At 43.1% G+C, this 15,883-nt stretch overlaps 1 protein-coding gene across 1 annotated transcript in view; it reads left to right on the forward strand.

The window, feature by feature from the left end:
• The window catches only part of NXF1 (nuclear RNA export factor 1), a 54,573-nt gene extending 52,243 nt beyond the window's left edge, over window positions 1–2,330 (forward strand). The window contains exons 19-21 of the mRNA XM_069965376.1: window positions 30–212; window positions 740–800; window positions 1,399–2,330. Coding sequence (XP_069821477.1) covers window positions 30–212; window positions 740–800; window positions 1,399–1,437 — 283 coding nt within the window. The 3' untranslated portion in view covers window positions 1,438–2,330. The remainder of the gene's footprint in view (window positions 1–29; window positions 213–739; window positions 801–1,398) is intronic.
• The last annotated feature ends 13,553 nt before the right edge of the window (window positions 2,331–15,883 follow it).

Consider the following 15,883-nt stretch of genomic DNA (forward strand, 5'->3'; position numbering starts at 1 on the left):
GTTGATGAAAATATGCTTGTAACCCTCAGGCTGCTTTTAGTGAATGATGAGCAGTTCATAAGAAATGCCACCACAGAGGAGATTCGAAAAGCATTTGCCACACCAGCTCCTACCCCCTCCAGCAGCCCGGTACCTGCTGTAGCGCCAGTGCCCCAAGATGTGGTGCAAGCATTCTCACTGTTTTCTCAAATGAATGCAGAATGGTCGCAAAAGTAAGTTTTGTGTGTACACAGGTTTTACTTGCCTTTTTGTATTTGTAATTCTTGGAATTAAAAAAAAATAAAAAAATGTATATATGGTTTCTTACCTTATGCTGGGCTCACACTGTTTTTGCAGTCTAACGTATACAGTGCAATTGTGTGCAATCTGTTTTTCCATTGACTTCTATTAAACAAATGGATCAAAGCGGATGTTTTTTGTGTATGCTAAAAGAAAAAAAAAAGTGGTTGTCCAGATTATTGTGTACAATAAAGCTAACCATTTACGGATATGTTAAACAGACTGTGTGTGAACCAAGCCAAATGCCTGTAATACATTTATGTACTAGAGCTGAATATTGTGGGATGAGAACAGGATTGAGTTCTGCCAAAGTAAGACAGGAACAGTTTTCCCAATCCTTTCTAAGGCAGTCCATGAAATATGCAGCTTCTGTAAGAAACCATTTTACACTTGTCCAGATGTGCCCTAACGTTGTATGACTGTACAGTGTCACTTTATAACCACACATCTTTCCGTATAGGTGTCTCCAGGACAATGGTTGGGACTTTGAACAGGCAGCACAAATTTTTATGAAGCTAAAGGTAAGAACAGATAGAGACTACAACGAGATATGGAACATAAATACTACATGTTCATTCAGAGAGCCCATTATAGTATGTTCTTTGTATGTTAAATATATATTGTTTGTCCCATTGCATAACTCCTTTGTAATATTCACTGCACATACACAGTGGATATACACTGAGGACTTATACTGTGGGTTCAGGAGACTAGCCTCCTAAAAGACTTTACCTGTGCATGCATAACCTGCGAATCTGGCGAACGTCTGTGATGTCTCTATCTTCATTTTGTTAAATGTGCTAGAAATCCCTGTGAGTCAAATGGCAATAGAGGAATATTACAGGAACAACGCAGGCTCTATGCGTTGAAGTGGGACGCTGTGAACCACACATTCAACACATTACCCATACTAAGAGAAATAGCGGTTGCTTTAGGCAGGCCTTACAGATGGATTTATTAGCAGCAGGGGGACAACACATCACAGCTGATTTACACAGCACGGCTGTTAGATTGTGTTTTTGTTGCATAATTTACTAGTTGGTTTATTTGTATATGAAACTTTGTTTATGCTCGTTTATTGCTGTTTTCCACATCTACACTTGTTTTTATCTTTTGCAGGCAGAGGGTAAAATCCCAGAAGTTGCCTTCATGAAGTGACGTCCACTTGAGTCTTACCTTCATGTTTGCTCATTTTTAAATTTCTAAATACCAACTATAAAAAAAAGTGCATACAAGGAACTGTGTATATAATTCCCACTTTGACTATTGATCCCTAGTTTTAATGTTAAAAAACATCAGACTACAGAACAGTCTACATGTGTACATATGTTTTGTAAGAGAAGTGGTCTCTGGTATGTCACCGAACCTAGTATGGTCATTCAATACACGTGTCCAGATTTCTTCCATTTGAGTGATTTCTATATGGTTCACAGATTTTTCCTTTGATCTCCCATGCCGCATAGTTGGTGCATGCATCATGGACATTTGTCAACAGAGTAGTTCTAATTCCAGGGGAACGCCAGGACAGAAGAACATAACTGGGAAAGTCATTTGCAGACTTGAAAACCCTACATTTCTCTCCAGCCTAGAATATCACTTTGGTTATTTGGATGCATGACAAATTGAACCATGCAACTTTTTACTTTCTATATAAAAAAAAAGCTTGTTTCAGATGTTCATGGTGATTGCTTAGATTACATTGAGTCTGTTTTTTGTCGAGTGCCATTATGTATTATTTATAGTCATTTTCACATGTGCAATCTTTGCTGGCCTGGGTAGCAGAACTGGTGTAAAGGAAAATGAAGACGTAGCCCATAGCAACTCATGCAATTCTTGTCTCTTAGAGGCTTTGGAATCTGGTTCTATGGGCAGGTTTTCTTTATGCTAGTTTCAATGTTGTGAGTTACCTGCTGCTCAGTTGTCTCTTCTCGAATACCAGATTGATCCTGGGCCCTATATGAATTTACAGCATTGTTCTTAATGTTAATTTAGATGTTTCAGACTGCTAAGAAAATGCCATGAGTTATTTTATGTTTTTTTTTTTTTTTTTTTTAATTACAATAAATCTGTTTATTTATATCTGCAAATGGAATGAAAAATATATTTAATAACAGTGAACATCAAACTTAAAGCAGATTTGCTGCCCTATCTGAGATTAGAATAGTATAGCTGGACAGAAGGTCAGCTCTGTCGAGTATAAGATTTGGAGCAGGATTTCTAATTTAAAGGCGTTATCCAGGATTAGAAATAATTAGCACCACCCCTGTCCCCAGGTTGTGTGTGATATTAAAATCCAGCTCCATTCACTTAAATGGATCTCAGCTGCAAAACGACTCCCAAACTGAGACAGGAAAGTTGCTGTTTCTGGAGTAAAGCAGCCATGCTTTTATAAACCTGGATAACTCCTTTGAAAATGCAGAGTAAGGCCTTATTCATATGTTTCGTAAATTTTTCATAAATGTCTGCAATGTTGTGCCCAATCCTCAAAAAAAAATTTCCATAGTGCATCCACAATCCATATTTTTTTTTTCCGGATCTAGATGTCACATCCAGATGTCCACAGAAAATAGGATCTTGGACTAATGGCTAATTGTTCTACAATTACAGTCCACACTAGGACATTTCCTATTTATATGTGGAACGGATAGTGTGAATTGCCCAATAAAAATTAACGGGCCCTAAATTTCTCTAATTGCAGATCCGCCTTAATCTAAACTATTACCTTCCCATTTTTTTGTGGATTCACAAAAAATACAGATTGTGCATGCACTACAGGTGTTTTTTGTTTTTGTTTTTTTGTTTTTGGGGGGGGGGGGGGGGGGGGGGAATTGTGGACAACTATTGCAGACCTGAAAAATCACAGAACGTGCGAATGAGGCCTTAATCTTGCCAGAATTCCTAGGAGATAGAGTTTTGCTTACCTCATCCACAGCGTGATAGTGTACTACCACTTTTACAGGGAACATTGTCAATGCGTGGGCAGGGTAATCTGCACTCTGTATCCTTGTAGTATCCATGTAGTCCTGTTAAGATGTTCTCAGATAGGGCAGAATAAATCGCCTGACAGGTTCACTTTAAACCCTGTAGACTCTAAAACCGTGATGCTGTACCTCTAGCCTTACTGATATTCTTTCATCCCAAAGTGATAGTATGTGTCCAACACTTTTATTACATGTAAGCTAGTTTTAATTGGTCAGAATTTTTTTTTAGCTTTTTTCTCTTTATTTCAATTAGTATAGTGAAAGATTTATAGTTCATGTCTCCTGTAACATTTTACATGATCTCTTTTTTTGGCCGGAAAATTTGTGAGGGGTGGGGGTATCTCCTGGCAGTGATGGATGTGTGTGTGTGTGTGTGGGGGGGGGGGTGTTTGGGTGATTGGGGAAAAGTGATAACGGGGTAGCTGGATCAATGTTCTGAGGAGGGCTGTTTGTTTGGTTTGTGTGCATATTGCGCCATTTTTCGTGGCTGGGGGTGTGAGTGGGTTAAGGCACATTTTGGTTGGACCTGTCTACCATAAATATGGAATTCTCCCAACTCCTAAAAAGATGATGCCAAGAAGGAAAAGGATCAAACATGTTAGGTTAACTGCCTGATCCTTTTGTTCTTGGGAGACAAGTCGCTGCCAGAACTGCTTGTCCATTCAGAACACATGAATTGCTCAGCTAAACTCAACATTCGTGTGTTTGGAGAGCTCATGGGAGAGCACAGCTGTTGCCAGCTAACAAGAGTATGGCCAGCTTGAGCAGCCTAAATATAAGTTGTGTACAGTGTAGCTGGCTTTGTTTTTGTGTATATTTATGGCTTTACATGTATCTGGTGTTATAATCTGATACAGCAATTATAGATGTGAGCAAACATTCTATTTTGATGGTCAACATGATCGGATTTCTTATAACTGATCATTAGCATAAACAAATCTAGATCTGTTTCTTGTTCTGTCCGCCATGCCATATACAAATTATTTTTTTTACAAACCAGAACTAAATTTAGCATATGATTAATCGTTTATTTTTCTGTATGTCCTTTGTAGACATGGCCGGGTCAGATTAGTATCCAGGTAATTGTTGGGATATTCATCTGACATTGATTGTGATCTCAGCATGTAAACCCAGACTAAATTGTGAATGCTGTATGATGTAAGGACCTTATAGAGGTTTTAGTATTTTCTCCTGTGTTAGGTCTCCTGCAAATTCTGGGTTGTGTCCATAAAGGAGAATAAGTTAAAGTGATCCTATAGGCTATTCAGACTGGGGTGAGTGGACAGCTACTGGTTGGATTTGGGTTAGGTATAGTATCGTGTATGAATGAGTAGTTAGAAAATGGGGTACCCTGTTATATGGGAGAATGAGGGGTGTTGTGTGATGCATAATAACATAAAAAATAGTGTCAGTGATTTGGTTTGGAAGAAATAGTTGTGTGAATGTGTGTATGTGATAAGGTTGTTGTCTGGGAGGTTAAGGCTGTATTACATGGCACAATAACGAGGTGGGAGTGATGGCCGACCTGTCAGGTCAGCCCTCGCTTCCCCCTCGGTCCCCGCTTGCTACCTGTGATGCAGGGACAGTGAGCGGGGGGCAGTTGGAGGGGCTACCTGGATGATCCTTAGATCATTCAGGCTGCCCATTGAAGTCAACAGTGGTCTGCTGCCACCACTTTTATTGCACGGAGCGACGGACAGCAGACTGTCGCTGACATGATCATGAATTTTAAGATGTTAAAAAACCACTATCAGCCGACATTGTGCATGTCGGATGATGGTGGTCTTTTAACATGTCCTATTTCACCAAACGATTGCCAGCCAAGTTGAGCCAATAATCGTTTGGTGTAGTAGGGCCTTTAGAGGCTTAATCCTTTCCCTGTCTCATTCCAGTAATTTTGGCAGTTAAGGGATTAACCCTATTACGTTGTATAGCGTATATAAACATTTGGTTTACATGGCATAGAGCATGTAATCTGATGAGATCGAGACTGCAGAAAGATATTTTAGAAATCATTCCAGTGATGAGTGGCGTTTACTTTACATAATTTGTATTGTAGACCTTTCACAGTCTCATTTCATATAATACCACACCTTATGTATGGAGGATGTATTGCAATTCCAATGAAACACCTGAGTCGTTGCTTGCCCAACTTTCAGAATGATGAAGGTAAAAACGGCAAAACCAAAAGAGAGACTAACATTGTTGCCCATAGCAATCTGTATTTTTTTTTATTTTTTTTTGCTGTTTCGGATCAGTAATTGAAGCAGTGCTCTGGTTGCTATAGGTAAGAATGTTCGTTTTTGGTTTTTTTTTTTTGTCTTTTGTTTATTGGAGCTGGCTCTTGTTCATCTATTCAGACTACCCACTGATTGTATATCTATCTCAATAATGGAAATGTTCTATATTTTACTATAGAATGACTAACACCATATCTGCCGCCTTGAAACCTGTCAAACACAACAATGTTGATTATTTGTATTTCACCATTCACCTGTATACAGTAAACTAGCTCACTGTGAAATGTTAAATAAATGGTTTTGGTTTTTTTTCTTTGATAAAATTTAGTGTGTGTTTTGTTTTTTTTCTTATGAGTTTTGAACTTTTTAGACATGGAAAATTGTGTTTGAATAGCTCCAGATAAGGCTAGGTTCACATCCCAATTTTGCTATACATTTAATGTATCCAGTTTATGGGGAAATAAAAACTGATGCAAAAACAGACGGTAGAAACACATACAGTGAGACAGATTGCAAAATTGTGATGAGAAACTTGACTTAGATTAGCTTGTGACTTTAATGGTGCGTTTACACAGAGATTTATCTGACAGATTTTTTTAAGCCAAAGCCAGGAATGAATTTGAAAAGAGGAGCAATCTCAGTCTTTCCATTATGACCTGTTCCCTGTTTATAGTCTGTTCCTGGTTTTGGCTTCAAAAAATCTGTCAGATAAATCTCTGTGTAAATGCACCATTAGTCAACCTTCGTGGTAAATGTAATCTAATAATAAAGTCTAAAGACTTTCGCACCAATGACTGTAATTTTAAAGTTGTACCTTAAACACCACCAGCAGGCACTTCCACTGCTAGACTTGTCAGCCACATATAGGGGAACCTAACTTTAGATAGAAAAAAAAAATACAGTTTGCAGTAGTGTTGTCCAGTGTTTACTATAAAAAAAAAAAAACACAAAACAAATTCCTGGGCCACTGAGGCCTGGAGGTAAAGATAAAACCCCTTAAGTAACCTGGCTCTAAAATATAGCATTCGATAACTTAAAATAGTGCATAATAGTTGTGCTTTTAATCACTAACTCTGTAATAAAGTGTATCCTATTAAGATTACAATAAAACTAGTGAGTTTAATAAGCAAACAGAGGTGCAGAAAGGGGTTGCTTTAAAGTTATAGTTATAGCCTCTTCTACATGTTTTGTTGGGAAGTATTATCAACCTCATGTGGGTGTGCGTGTATGCCTCTTATGTGTACCGATACTTTAAACATGCTTCAAACAACCAAGAAATGATAGCCAATCTAGTCCAATATTACTCACTATGAAAAAAAAAACACAGCAACTGGGTTGTGAAAAAATAGACTGCACCTCACCAATGATTTAAAGTGACTGTACCTACAATCTGCCCCCCCCCCCCCCCAAACCACTTGTACCTTCGGATAGCTGCTTTTAATCCAAGATCTGTCCTGGGGTCCGTTCGGCAGGTGATGCAGTCATTGTCCTAAAAAACAACTTTTAAACTTGCAGCCCCATGCCCAACGGGAGTATCTGTGCCCTAACTTTGCACCACCCCTCCGTCCCTCCTCTCCCACCCATCATTAGGAATGCCACTGGAACATTTCCTCCTGTCTGAACATTGCACAGGTGCTTAACGATCCAGCCCATGTTCAGTATTCACACAGCTGACGAATAGGAGACAATCTGCCTGGAGCATTCCTAATAATGAGGAGGGTGGGGAGGAGGGATGGAGAGGGTGTGCCAGACTAATGCATAATGTTTAAAAGTTTTTTTTTTTTAGGGCTATAACTGCATCACCTGTTAAACGGACCCCAGGACAGATCTTGGAATAAAAGCAGCTATCTGAAGGTACAAGTGGTTTGGGTGTCAGATTGTGGGTACAGAGTCGCTTTAAGGGTATAAACCCACACACCGTATATGTAGCGTATTTACTGCTGCGATACGCAGCAAACTCGCAGCAGATTAGATCTAAATAACTGAACACAGCATCAAATCTGTACCAACAAATCTGCTGCGTATACGGTGTGTGGGTTTATACCCTAAAGAACAATCAAACAATATTTATTAACATGAATGCAAAGAGGACAAGCAGCTAAAAACTGTTAAACACCAATACATGTCTGATCACTGGTTCTGATTCAACACAGTGAATCCTGATCAATCCAAACAAATGATGAGAATAGCAGTCATGCAAAAATCACAGAAGTATACAAAAACTTATAATAAATGAAAAAATACATACCATCAAATTGCAACAATATTTAAATATATAACAGACCCAGATAAAGACCTGATAAGTGTATCAAAAAAGTGCAAGTGCAAATATAAATGTGCAATCTACAAAACACAAATGGCTGCAACTCCAGGATCAGACCAGGGCAAAACACCCTACGCGTTCCGTCATTGGGACTTTCTCAAGGGTCTTTTTCACAACCCAGTTGCTATGGTTTTTTTGTGTCTGATGTAGGGGTTGTGTTGACTAAGGGCGGGTTCACACTACGGAATTCTCGCGGACAATGTCCGCGGAATTTCGTCAGCTGTCCGCCCGCACGGGCACGTGCTTTTCCGCCGGCTCCATAGACACCATTCTATGGGCGGGCGTATTCCGCGATCCGCTAAAAGTGACATGACACTTCTTTCAGCGTATAGCGGATTACGCCCGCCCATAGAATGGTGTCTATGGGGCCGGCCAGCTGACGGAATTCCGCGGACATTGTCCACGAGAATTCCGTAGTGTGAACCCGCCCTAACACTCCTGGATTATTGCTTTGTGGTGCCAGCCCGTTTTTGTATATCAATATTACTCACTGACACCAATCCAATATATTGTCGATGGATATCTTGCTGACGTCTTTGATGTACATAAGCGGTGCCTAATTTGGCGCAACAATAGGGTATGTGCATGTCTTTGGACATAGACTCAAGCCAATGATTGGTGTCATGGTGCATGTCCTTTAAAGTCAAGCATGTCAAAGTACTTAGACATACTGCTTTGTAGGGCTGGGCGATATGGCCCAAAAAATAAAGTCTCGGTTTTTAAAAAAATTTTTAGATTATTTTTTTATTTAAAACTTACATTTTTTCCTCTTTTTGCTAAATAAACAGAACATTTTTCTCGCTGCAGCGTCAGATATTTTAAAGACGTTTGAGACAATAACTGTATTGCCTCCCAGTGTAACTGTGCTCCCCCGGTGCTTCCATGTAGTAGACAAGCCCCCCCCCCCTGTGCCCCATATAAGTAGTTTTTCCAAATATGTGCTACTTTGTGCCCCCATATAGTATAGGAGATCTTTTTGCCTCTAGGGGGATTGGGGTAGCTGAGGCACATGCTGAGCGCTCTGTAATCTCTCCACTTGTCTGACAGAAGAACCGAAAACTGCATGATCCTGCCATCGCGGGTATGCACTGAGCCTGCGCAGTGGTCTGCACAGCACCCCGCTCCTGCATAGGGTGGAGATATAGGCATATACTATGCCTACAGTAGCAGAGAATGAGGAGACAGAATACTTGTATAAATTTATGTATGCGCGCTAGCATCTCTACGCCAGTCACACCCGACTCCACCCTGGGTTCTTTCCTCAGCTCGTTCACCGCCCGCTTTACCAGACTGGGTCTCCTGCCCATCTCCACCCACACCACCAGACAGGAAGAGCATAGATGCCTGGGACCTGCCCGAGGACTGCAGGATAAGGAGATAGCGTTGCTACGGGTTTTGGAGCTGTACAGTGGGATTGGGGGGGGTGCAGCAAACCTCTCAATGATCTGGGGAGCACAAGGTCAGATCAGTTGATGAGGGTTTGCAATTATATTTTCAGGTTGATAGAAGGCAAATTAAACACTTGTCAGCCTTCCACCTAAGAAGAACATGAGGGCAGATTATTTAAATTGAGTGTGCCTGAAATGTAAAGGGAGAGCCCTCACTTAGCTATTGACACCTGGAAAACCTAAGTAATTGCTATCTGACTGGCTAATAGAGGAAGTTAAAGTAGATGCAACCACTGCTACTGAATAAAAATCCATTGTACAAACACCAATATCCATATAAAGGTAGATAACCAGCTATACACAGGCTCTGCAGACCATATAAGTGATGAAAGTGCAGTTACATCCATTGACTCATAGGGTATGTCTTCTCTAAATAACAGGGGGTTCACTCGGGTACTCAGTGGTGTAAGTGATGCTTGCCCGGTTGGTTACAGTGCTGAGCCTCATAGCAGTCTCTACGGGTGCTATAGCAGTAGTTACACCCTTGGGGGTGACCAATTTAGGGAACTTGATAAGCCTAGGAGTTTTATGGGCATTAAAGCTTTATGTATTAGGAATAAGTCTAACTTTCAGAGAACTGGTGATGGTCTAGAGAGGTGGGAGGTTTAACATGTATTTTACAGTGGAGTATTTCTTTAGGTACAGACTGGAGAGTTAGGTAAGGCCGAGTGACAGAAAGTCTCCAAGCGCTTCTCTTTTCATCCTACTACCTGCCCTAGTGACCCTATTCCCTCACACCTCATCCAGCTGTTACCACTCACCTCACCAAAATTGTTCATGACACTGTCCAGACTCCAGAGCAATAGAGGTTTCCTCTGGGTATTTGCTGGTCACAGACACAGGTGGCAGCAGAGAGCACTGTGTCAGACTGGAAACAATATACCACTTCCTGGAGGACATACAGCAACTGTATGCAAGACTTTAGTAATGGAAGACTTTCTGAAAGAAAAACATTTTCACTGGAGTTTTCCTTAAAGAAGAGACTGAGAACACTAAATATGATATGTCAATGATATACCAGGCTAAGACTTGTTGCTCTGGGATCTATACATTTTTTTTATATGCCACAGAAGGCCATGGAGAGGCTGCCAAGCTGCGAGGAGTCCAAAAACTGCCCTGAGAGTATTGTGCTGGGCATCTGCAGCAGAGAAATGAAAGCTGCGGAGTGTACGGGCTGCACAGACCATGTGACCGGAGCTGAGTAGTTATCTGCCACCCATTCAATGCAGACTACACACCACATGGGCAGCTACTGCTCAACTTTCCTGTGTATAATAGTGTGTTAGGATTGGCCTGGAGAGAGAGAACGCAGGTGCACCCTACATGAGGTTTAGTATCCCTATAGCTGTGCCGAACATGATGTGTTCACATTTCACAACTGAATGGCATCCTAAAAATAAGGTTAGGGATGCATAGATAGGAGGTGTCTGATGCTGCTGTGAGGCGATGTGAGTGTGGGAAGGTTGGTGGTGAAGCTGGTGCTAATTACACTTAGTCTATTTTTCAAGAAAGCATCCCAGTTTTAGTGCAATTGAAGAGTACCTATCATTTGGAGAGCAGTCAGGATATGCCGCAAAAATCTTACTGGTGGGCTGTCCACTCAGGCAAAGATGGCGTTCTTACGGCTTGGCCTTTGACTGCATTGCACATGTATGCAATCAAAGGCCAAGCCAGAAGATAACCATCTCGTGCCCGATCAGACAGCCCACCGGCAGTATTTTAGCAGCATATCGTGTTGCCTGCTCTAAAATTAAAGGGAGAGGGGGAAGGAAACACAAACATTGTGCAGTTTGGCCTGCACAAATGGGTGTGGTTTATAAATGGGGTGTGTTATAATTATTACCATGGTTACATGTACAGTTCACTGTGGGGCTAGCTTCACACGTACTAGATTCGCAGCCGATTTCACGCTGCGAATCCTGGTACAGTGAACTTCAATTGAGTTACATAACCGCAGTGGAATTTTCATTCAGCTGCGAGTATGTAACCCAGCCCCTTTAACATCCCCCCTCTAGATTATGGAACTGGGGGTGGAGCGGTGGGAGGGGATAGAACAGTCACTAGTGACAGGAGGAAAGGAAATATGGACAAACATATTAAATGTATGTATACAAATGCTTGAAGCCTCACTAATAAAGCTGAGGAATTAGAACTCAATGGTGGAAGAGAAATAGGATATAGTGGGGATAAGTGAGACATGGCTGGATGAGACCTATGACTGGGCCGTTAATATCCAGGGTTATAGTCTATTCAGAAATTACTGTAAAAATAAGAAAGGGGGAGGGGGTCTGTCTATGTTAAATCATGCCTTAAGGCAATAATAAAATTCTTATAGGAGTGAGTTATAAGAAGATTTTCAGATTCTTCCACTATACTTGGAGATTTATAAGACAAATAGACACGGCCACGAAGCGGGGAAGTCATTATTATGGGGGGCTTTACCCTAATATAGAACTGGAAAGCAGAAACCTGCAGCTCCAGCAAGGGAAGCGGGTTTTTGGAAATAGTAAAAGAGAATTACCTTTCTCAACTAGTACAGGAACCAACAAAAGGGGGGGCACTCCTGGACCTGATCTTAACCAATAGGCCAGACAATATCAAAAATAGAGGTGGGGGGGGGGTCACCTAGGTAATAGTGACCATAACATAGTAATTTTTCAATTATCCTGCAATAAAATGATTAGTAGAGGGGCTACAAAAACATTGAATTTTACGAAGGCTAATTTCCAAAAACTAAGAGAGGACCTTTGGGACATAGACTGGGACAATGCCTTCAGAAATAAAAGTACACAAGAGAAATGGGACATATTTAAGGGCATCCTGGGTAAATCGTGTGAACGACATACCATATGGGAATAAAAGTAGTAGAAATCCAATCTGGTTAACTTCAGCTGTAAGGGGTGCAATAAATGATAAGAAACAAGCATTCAGACTACTAAAACAAGAAGGTAGTGGGGCAGCATTAAGAAACTATAGACATTAGAATAGAATGTGTAAAAAACAAATAAAAGAAGCAAAAAATTGCAATAGAAAGAAGGATTGCCACAGAAAGTAAAACGAATCCCAAAATGTTCTTCACCTACAGTATATAAATAACAAAAAGACTTAAAACTGAAAATGTTGGTCCCCTCAAAAATAATCTGGGTGTAGTGGTGGAGGAGGGGGGGGGGGGGGAAGGCCAATCTACTAAATACATTCTTCTCTACTGTATTCACAGAAGAGAATCCCATAACAGACGACATGAATAGGGATAATGTAAATCCTCCCATAAATCTCACCTGCCTAACACAAGAAGTAGGGAGACGCCTTAAAAACATCAAAATACATAAGTCACCGGGCCCAGAAGGTATCCATCCTAGAGTTTTGCAAGAACGACGACAGAAATTGTTCCACAGGACTGGCGCCTAGCTAATGTGGTACCAATATTTAAGAAGGGGTCAAAGGGTGATCCTGGAAACTACAGGCCCGTAAGTCTGACATCTATAGTAGGTAAACTATTTGAGGGGTTTGTAAGAGATGCTATACTGGAGTATCTTAATGGAAATAATCTTATGATGCAGCATCAGCATGGATTTATGAGGGATCGATCCTGCCAGACTAATCTGTTCGGCTTCTATGAAGAGGTAAGTTATAGACTGGACCGGAGGGGGGGGGGGGAAGGCTGTGGATGTTGTGTATCTGGACTTATCAAAGGCATTCGATCAGGGGCGTAGCTAATGTCTCCTGGGCCCTGGTGCGAGAGGCCAACTTGGGCCCCCCCCCCTCCTTTCACGACCAAGTGATGCTATTGTTGTGTGTGTTTGTGTATATATATATATATATATATATATATATATATATATATATATATATATATATATATATACACACACAGTGGTGCCTTGGATTATGAGCATAATTCGTTCCAGGACCGTGCTTGTAATCCAAATCCACTCTTAAACCAAAGCAAATTTTCCTATAAGAAATCATGTAAATGCAGACAATTGGTTCCGCACCCCAAATATATTTATTATTCTGTACTGTACAGTAATGGAGAGGATGGGAAACACAAGGGCTGACAGAGACTGCAGGGAGCATGAAGGAATGAGCAGTACAGATGTGGGCACATACATGCAGCACTCTCTGTCCGGGGAGAGAGGGGTTACAGCTATGGAGAGATTACCCCCCCCCCCACAGTCCTGTCCCCTGATGTAAGCCCCAGCCTGAAGGGGATCTGCTATGATTTGGAAGGTGTTTAGAGTACAGTGCTGTAGACCCCGCTATGCAGGCCATGCCCCTTCTCCACTCCCGCTCCCACCCGATACAGGAAGTTCTTAAACCAAAGCAATGTTCTTAAACCAAGTCACAATTTTGAAAAACTGTGAGCTCTTAAACCAAAACGCTCTTAAACGAAGTTACTCTTAAACCAAGGTACCACTGTATGTATATATATATATATATATATATATATATATATATATATATACACACACACACACCAAGACAGATATTACCTATTACCGCCATACTGTTACCGACCAAATCCTGTATACTGAGACCAATATTACCAGTAATACCAGTATATAGGGAGGAAACATTACCGCCACACCACAACCACTACCATCACCACCATATTGTTACTGACCAAATCCAGTACACTAAATCACCTCATCCAGTCATATAGAGGTGGCCCCAGCTCTACACAGGCTCTATACACCATATACATTACAGTGCAGTTATATCAGGTGACTCACAGGAGACGTCTTTTCTGATCGGAGTTCTTTCCTTTTCATCATCTTCTCCATCCGTCCTGGGCCGTTATGAGAACTTCTCCGAGCCACGAATCCACAGAATCTGCCAGACAGACATATTAGGCTCCACACTCTGACACCATCTCCATCTCTCTACACACTGCACATCTGTACTGTCCCCTTTACACCCTCATTTAGTGGGTAGCCCTGACTCTATGTGACCTCCTAATAATATATGCCCCCCTCTGTGTATTCCCTCTCCCCCTATGTTGCCCCCCCAAATAGATGGCCCCCTCCCTTATAGATGGCCCCCTCTACCCCCTCCCTTATAGATGGCCCCCTCTACCCCCTCCCTTATAGATGGCCCCCTCTACCCCCTCCCTTATAGATGGCCCCCTCTACCCCCTCCCTTATAGATGGCCCCCTCTACCCCCTCCCTTATAGATGGCCCCCTCTCTCCTCACCCTCCCTTATGGATGGTCCCCTCTCCCCCCACCCTCCCTTATAGATGGCCCCCTCTCCCCCCACCCTCCCTTATAGATGGTCCCCTTCCCCCCCCCCTCCCTTATAGATGGTCCCCTTCCCCCCCCCTCCCTTATAGATGGTCCCCTCCCCCCCCCCCCCTCCCTTATAGATGGTCCCCTTCCCCCCCCTCCCTTATAGATGGTCCCCTTCCCCCCCTCCCTTATAGATGGTCCCCTTTCCCCCCCTTTATAGATGGTCCCCTTTCCCCCCCTTTATAGATGGTCCCCTTTCCCCCCCTTTATAGATGGTCCCCTTCCTCCCTCCCTTATAGATGGTCCCCTTCCCCCCCCACATAGATGCCCCCCTCTTTCCCCCCACCCTCATAGATGGCCCCTCTTTCCCCCCACCCTCATAGATGGCCCCTCCTTCCCCCCACCCTCATAGATGGCCCCCTCCTTCCCCCCACCCTCATAGATGGCCCCCTCCTTCCCCCCACCCTCATAGATGGCCCCCTCCTTCCCCCCACCCTCATAGATGGCCCCCTCCTTCCCCCCACCCTCATAGATGGCCCCCCTCTTCCCCCCACCCTCATAGATGCCCCCACCCTTCTCCCCCACCCTCATAGATGGCCCCCCTCTTTCCCCCCACCCTCATAGATGGCCCCCTCCTTTCCCCCCACCCTCATAGATGGCCCCCTCTTTCCCCCCACCCTCATAGATGGCCCCCTCCTTTCCCCCCACCCTTACATGCTGATAAAAAAAACAAAACTTAACTCACCTGACATCGCGCTCCCACGTTGATTCTCACTCCTCCTGGTCTGTCCCCGACTGCTGCGCGGCTGCCGGGGGTGTCGCGTCTTATCCCCGGCAGCGCGCGCATCCCAGAACTCCCTGCGCGCCGGAACCGGAAGTCAGGGCCCAAGGCGCGCAGGGAGTTCTGGGATGCGCGCGCTGCCGGGGGTAAGACGCGACACCCCCGGCAGCCGCGCAGCAGCCGGGGGAAAACGGAGCCGGACTCTTGTGACCGCAAGCAAAACAATGCTTGCGGTCACAAGAGTGATTGATCGGGGGGCCCCGCGGGCCCCCCTTGTGGCGGGCCCGGTCGCGGCGGCGACCCCCGCGACCACGGTGGCTACGCCACTGCATTCGATACAAAATGAGGATGCTGGGATTCGGGGAAAACATATACAAATGGGTAAGTAACTGGCTGTGTGACAGAAAACAGAGGGTGGTCATTGATTAAACATTCAAATTGGGTTTTAGTTAATAGTGGGGTACCACAGGGGTCAGTTTTGGCACCACTTCTTGGGGATGCATCAAAAGAGGTATAGATGCTTAGGATGAGAACATAGTTTTGCCTCTTTATAAATCACTGGTCAGACCACATATGGAATACTGTGTACAGTTTTGGGTACCAG

The sequence above is a fragment of the Dendropsophus ebraccatus genome, chromosome 4 (genome assembly GCF_027789765.1).
Source record: "Dendropsophus ebraccatus isolate aDenEbr1 chromosome 4, aDenEbr1.pat, whole genome shotgun sequence".
NCBI classification, from domain to species: Eukaryota; Metazoa; Chordata; class Amphibia; order Anura; family Hylidae; genus Dendropsophus; species Dendropsophus ebraccatus.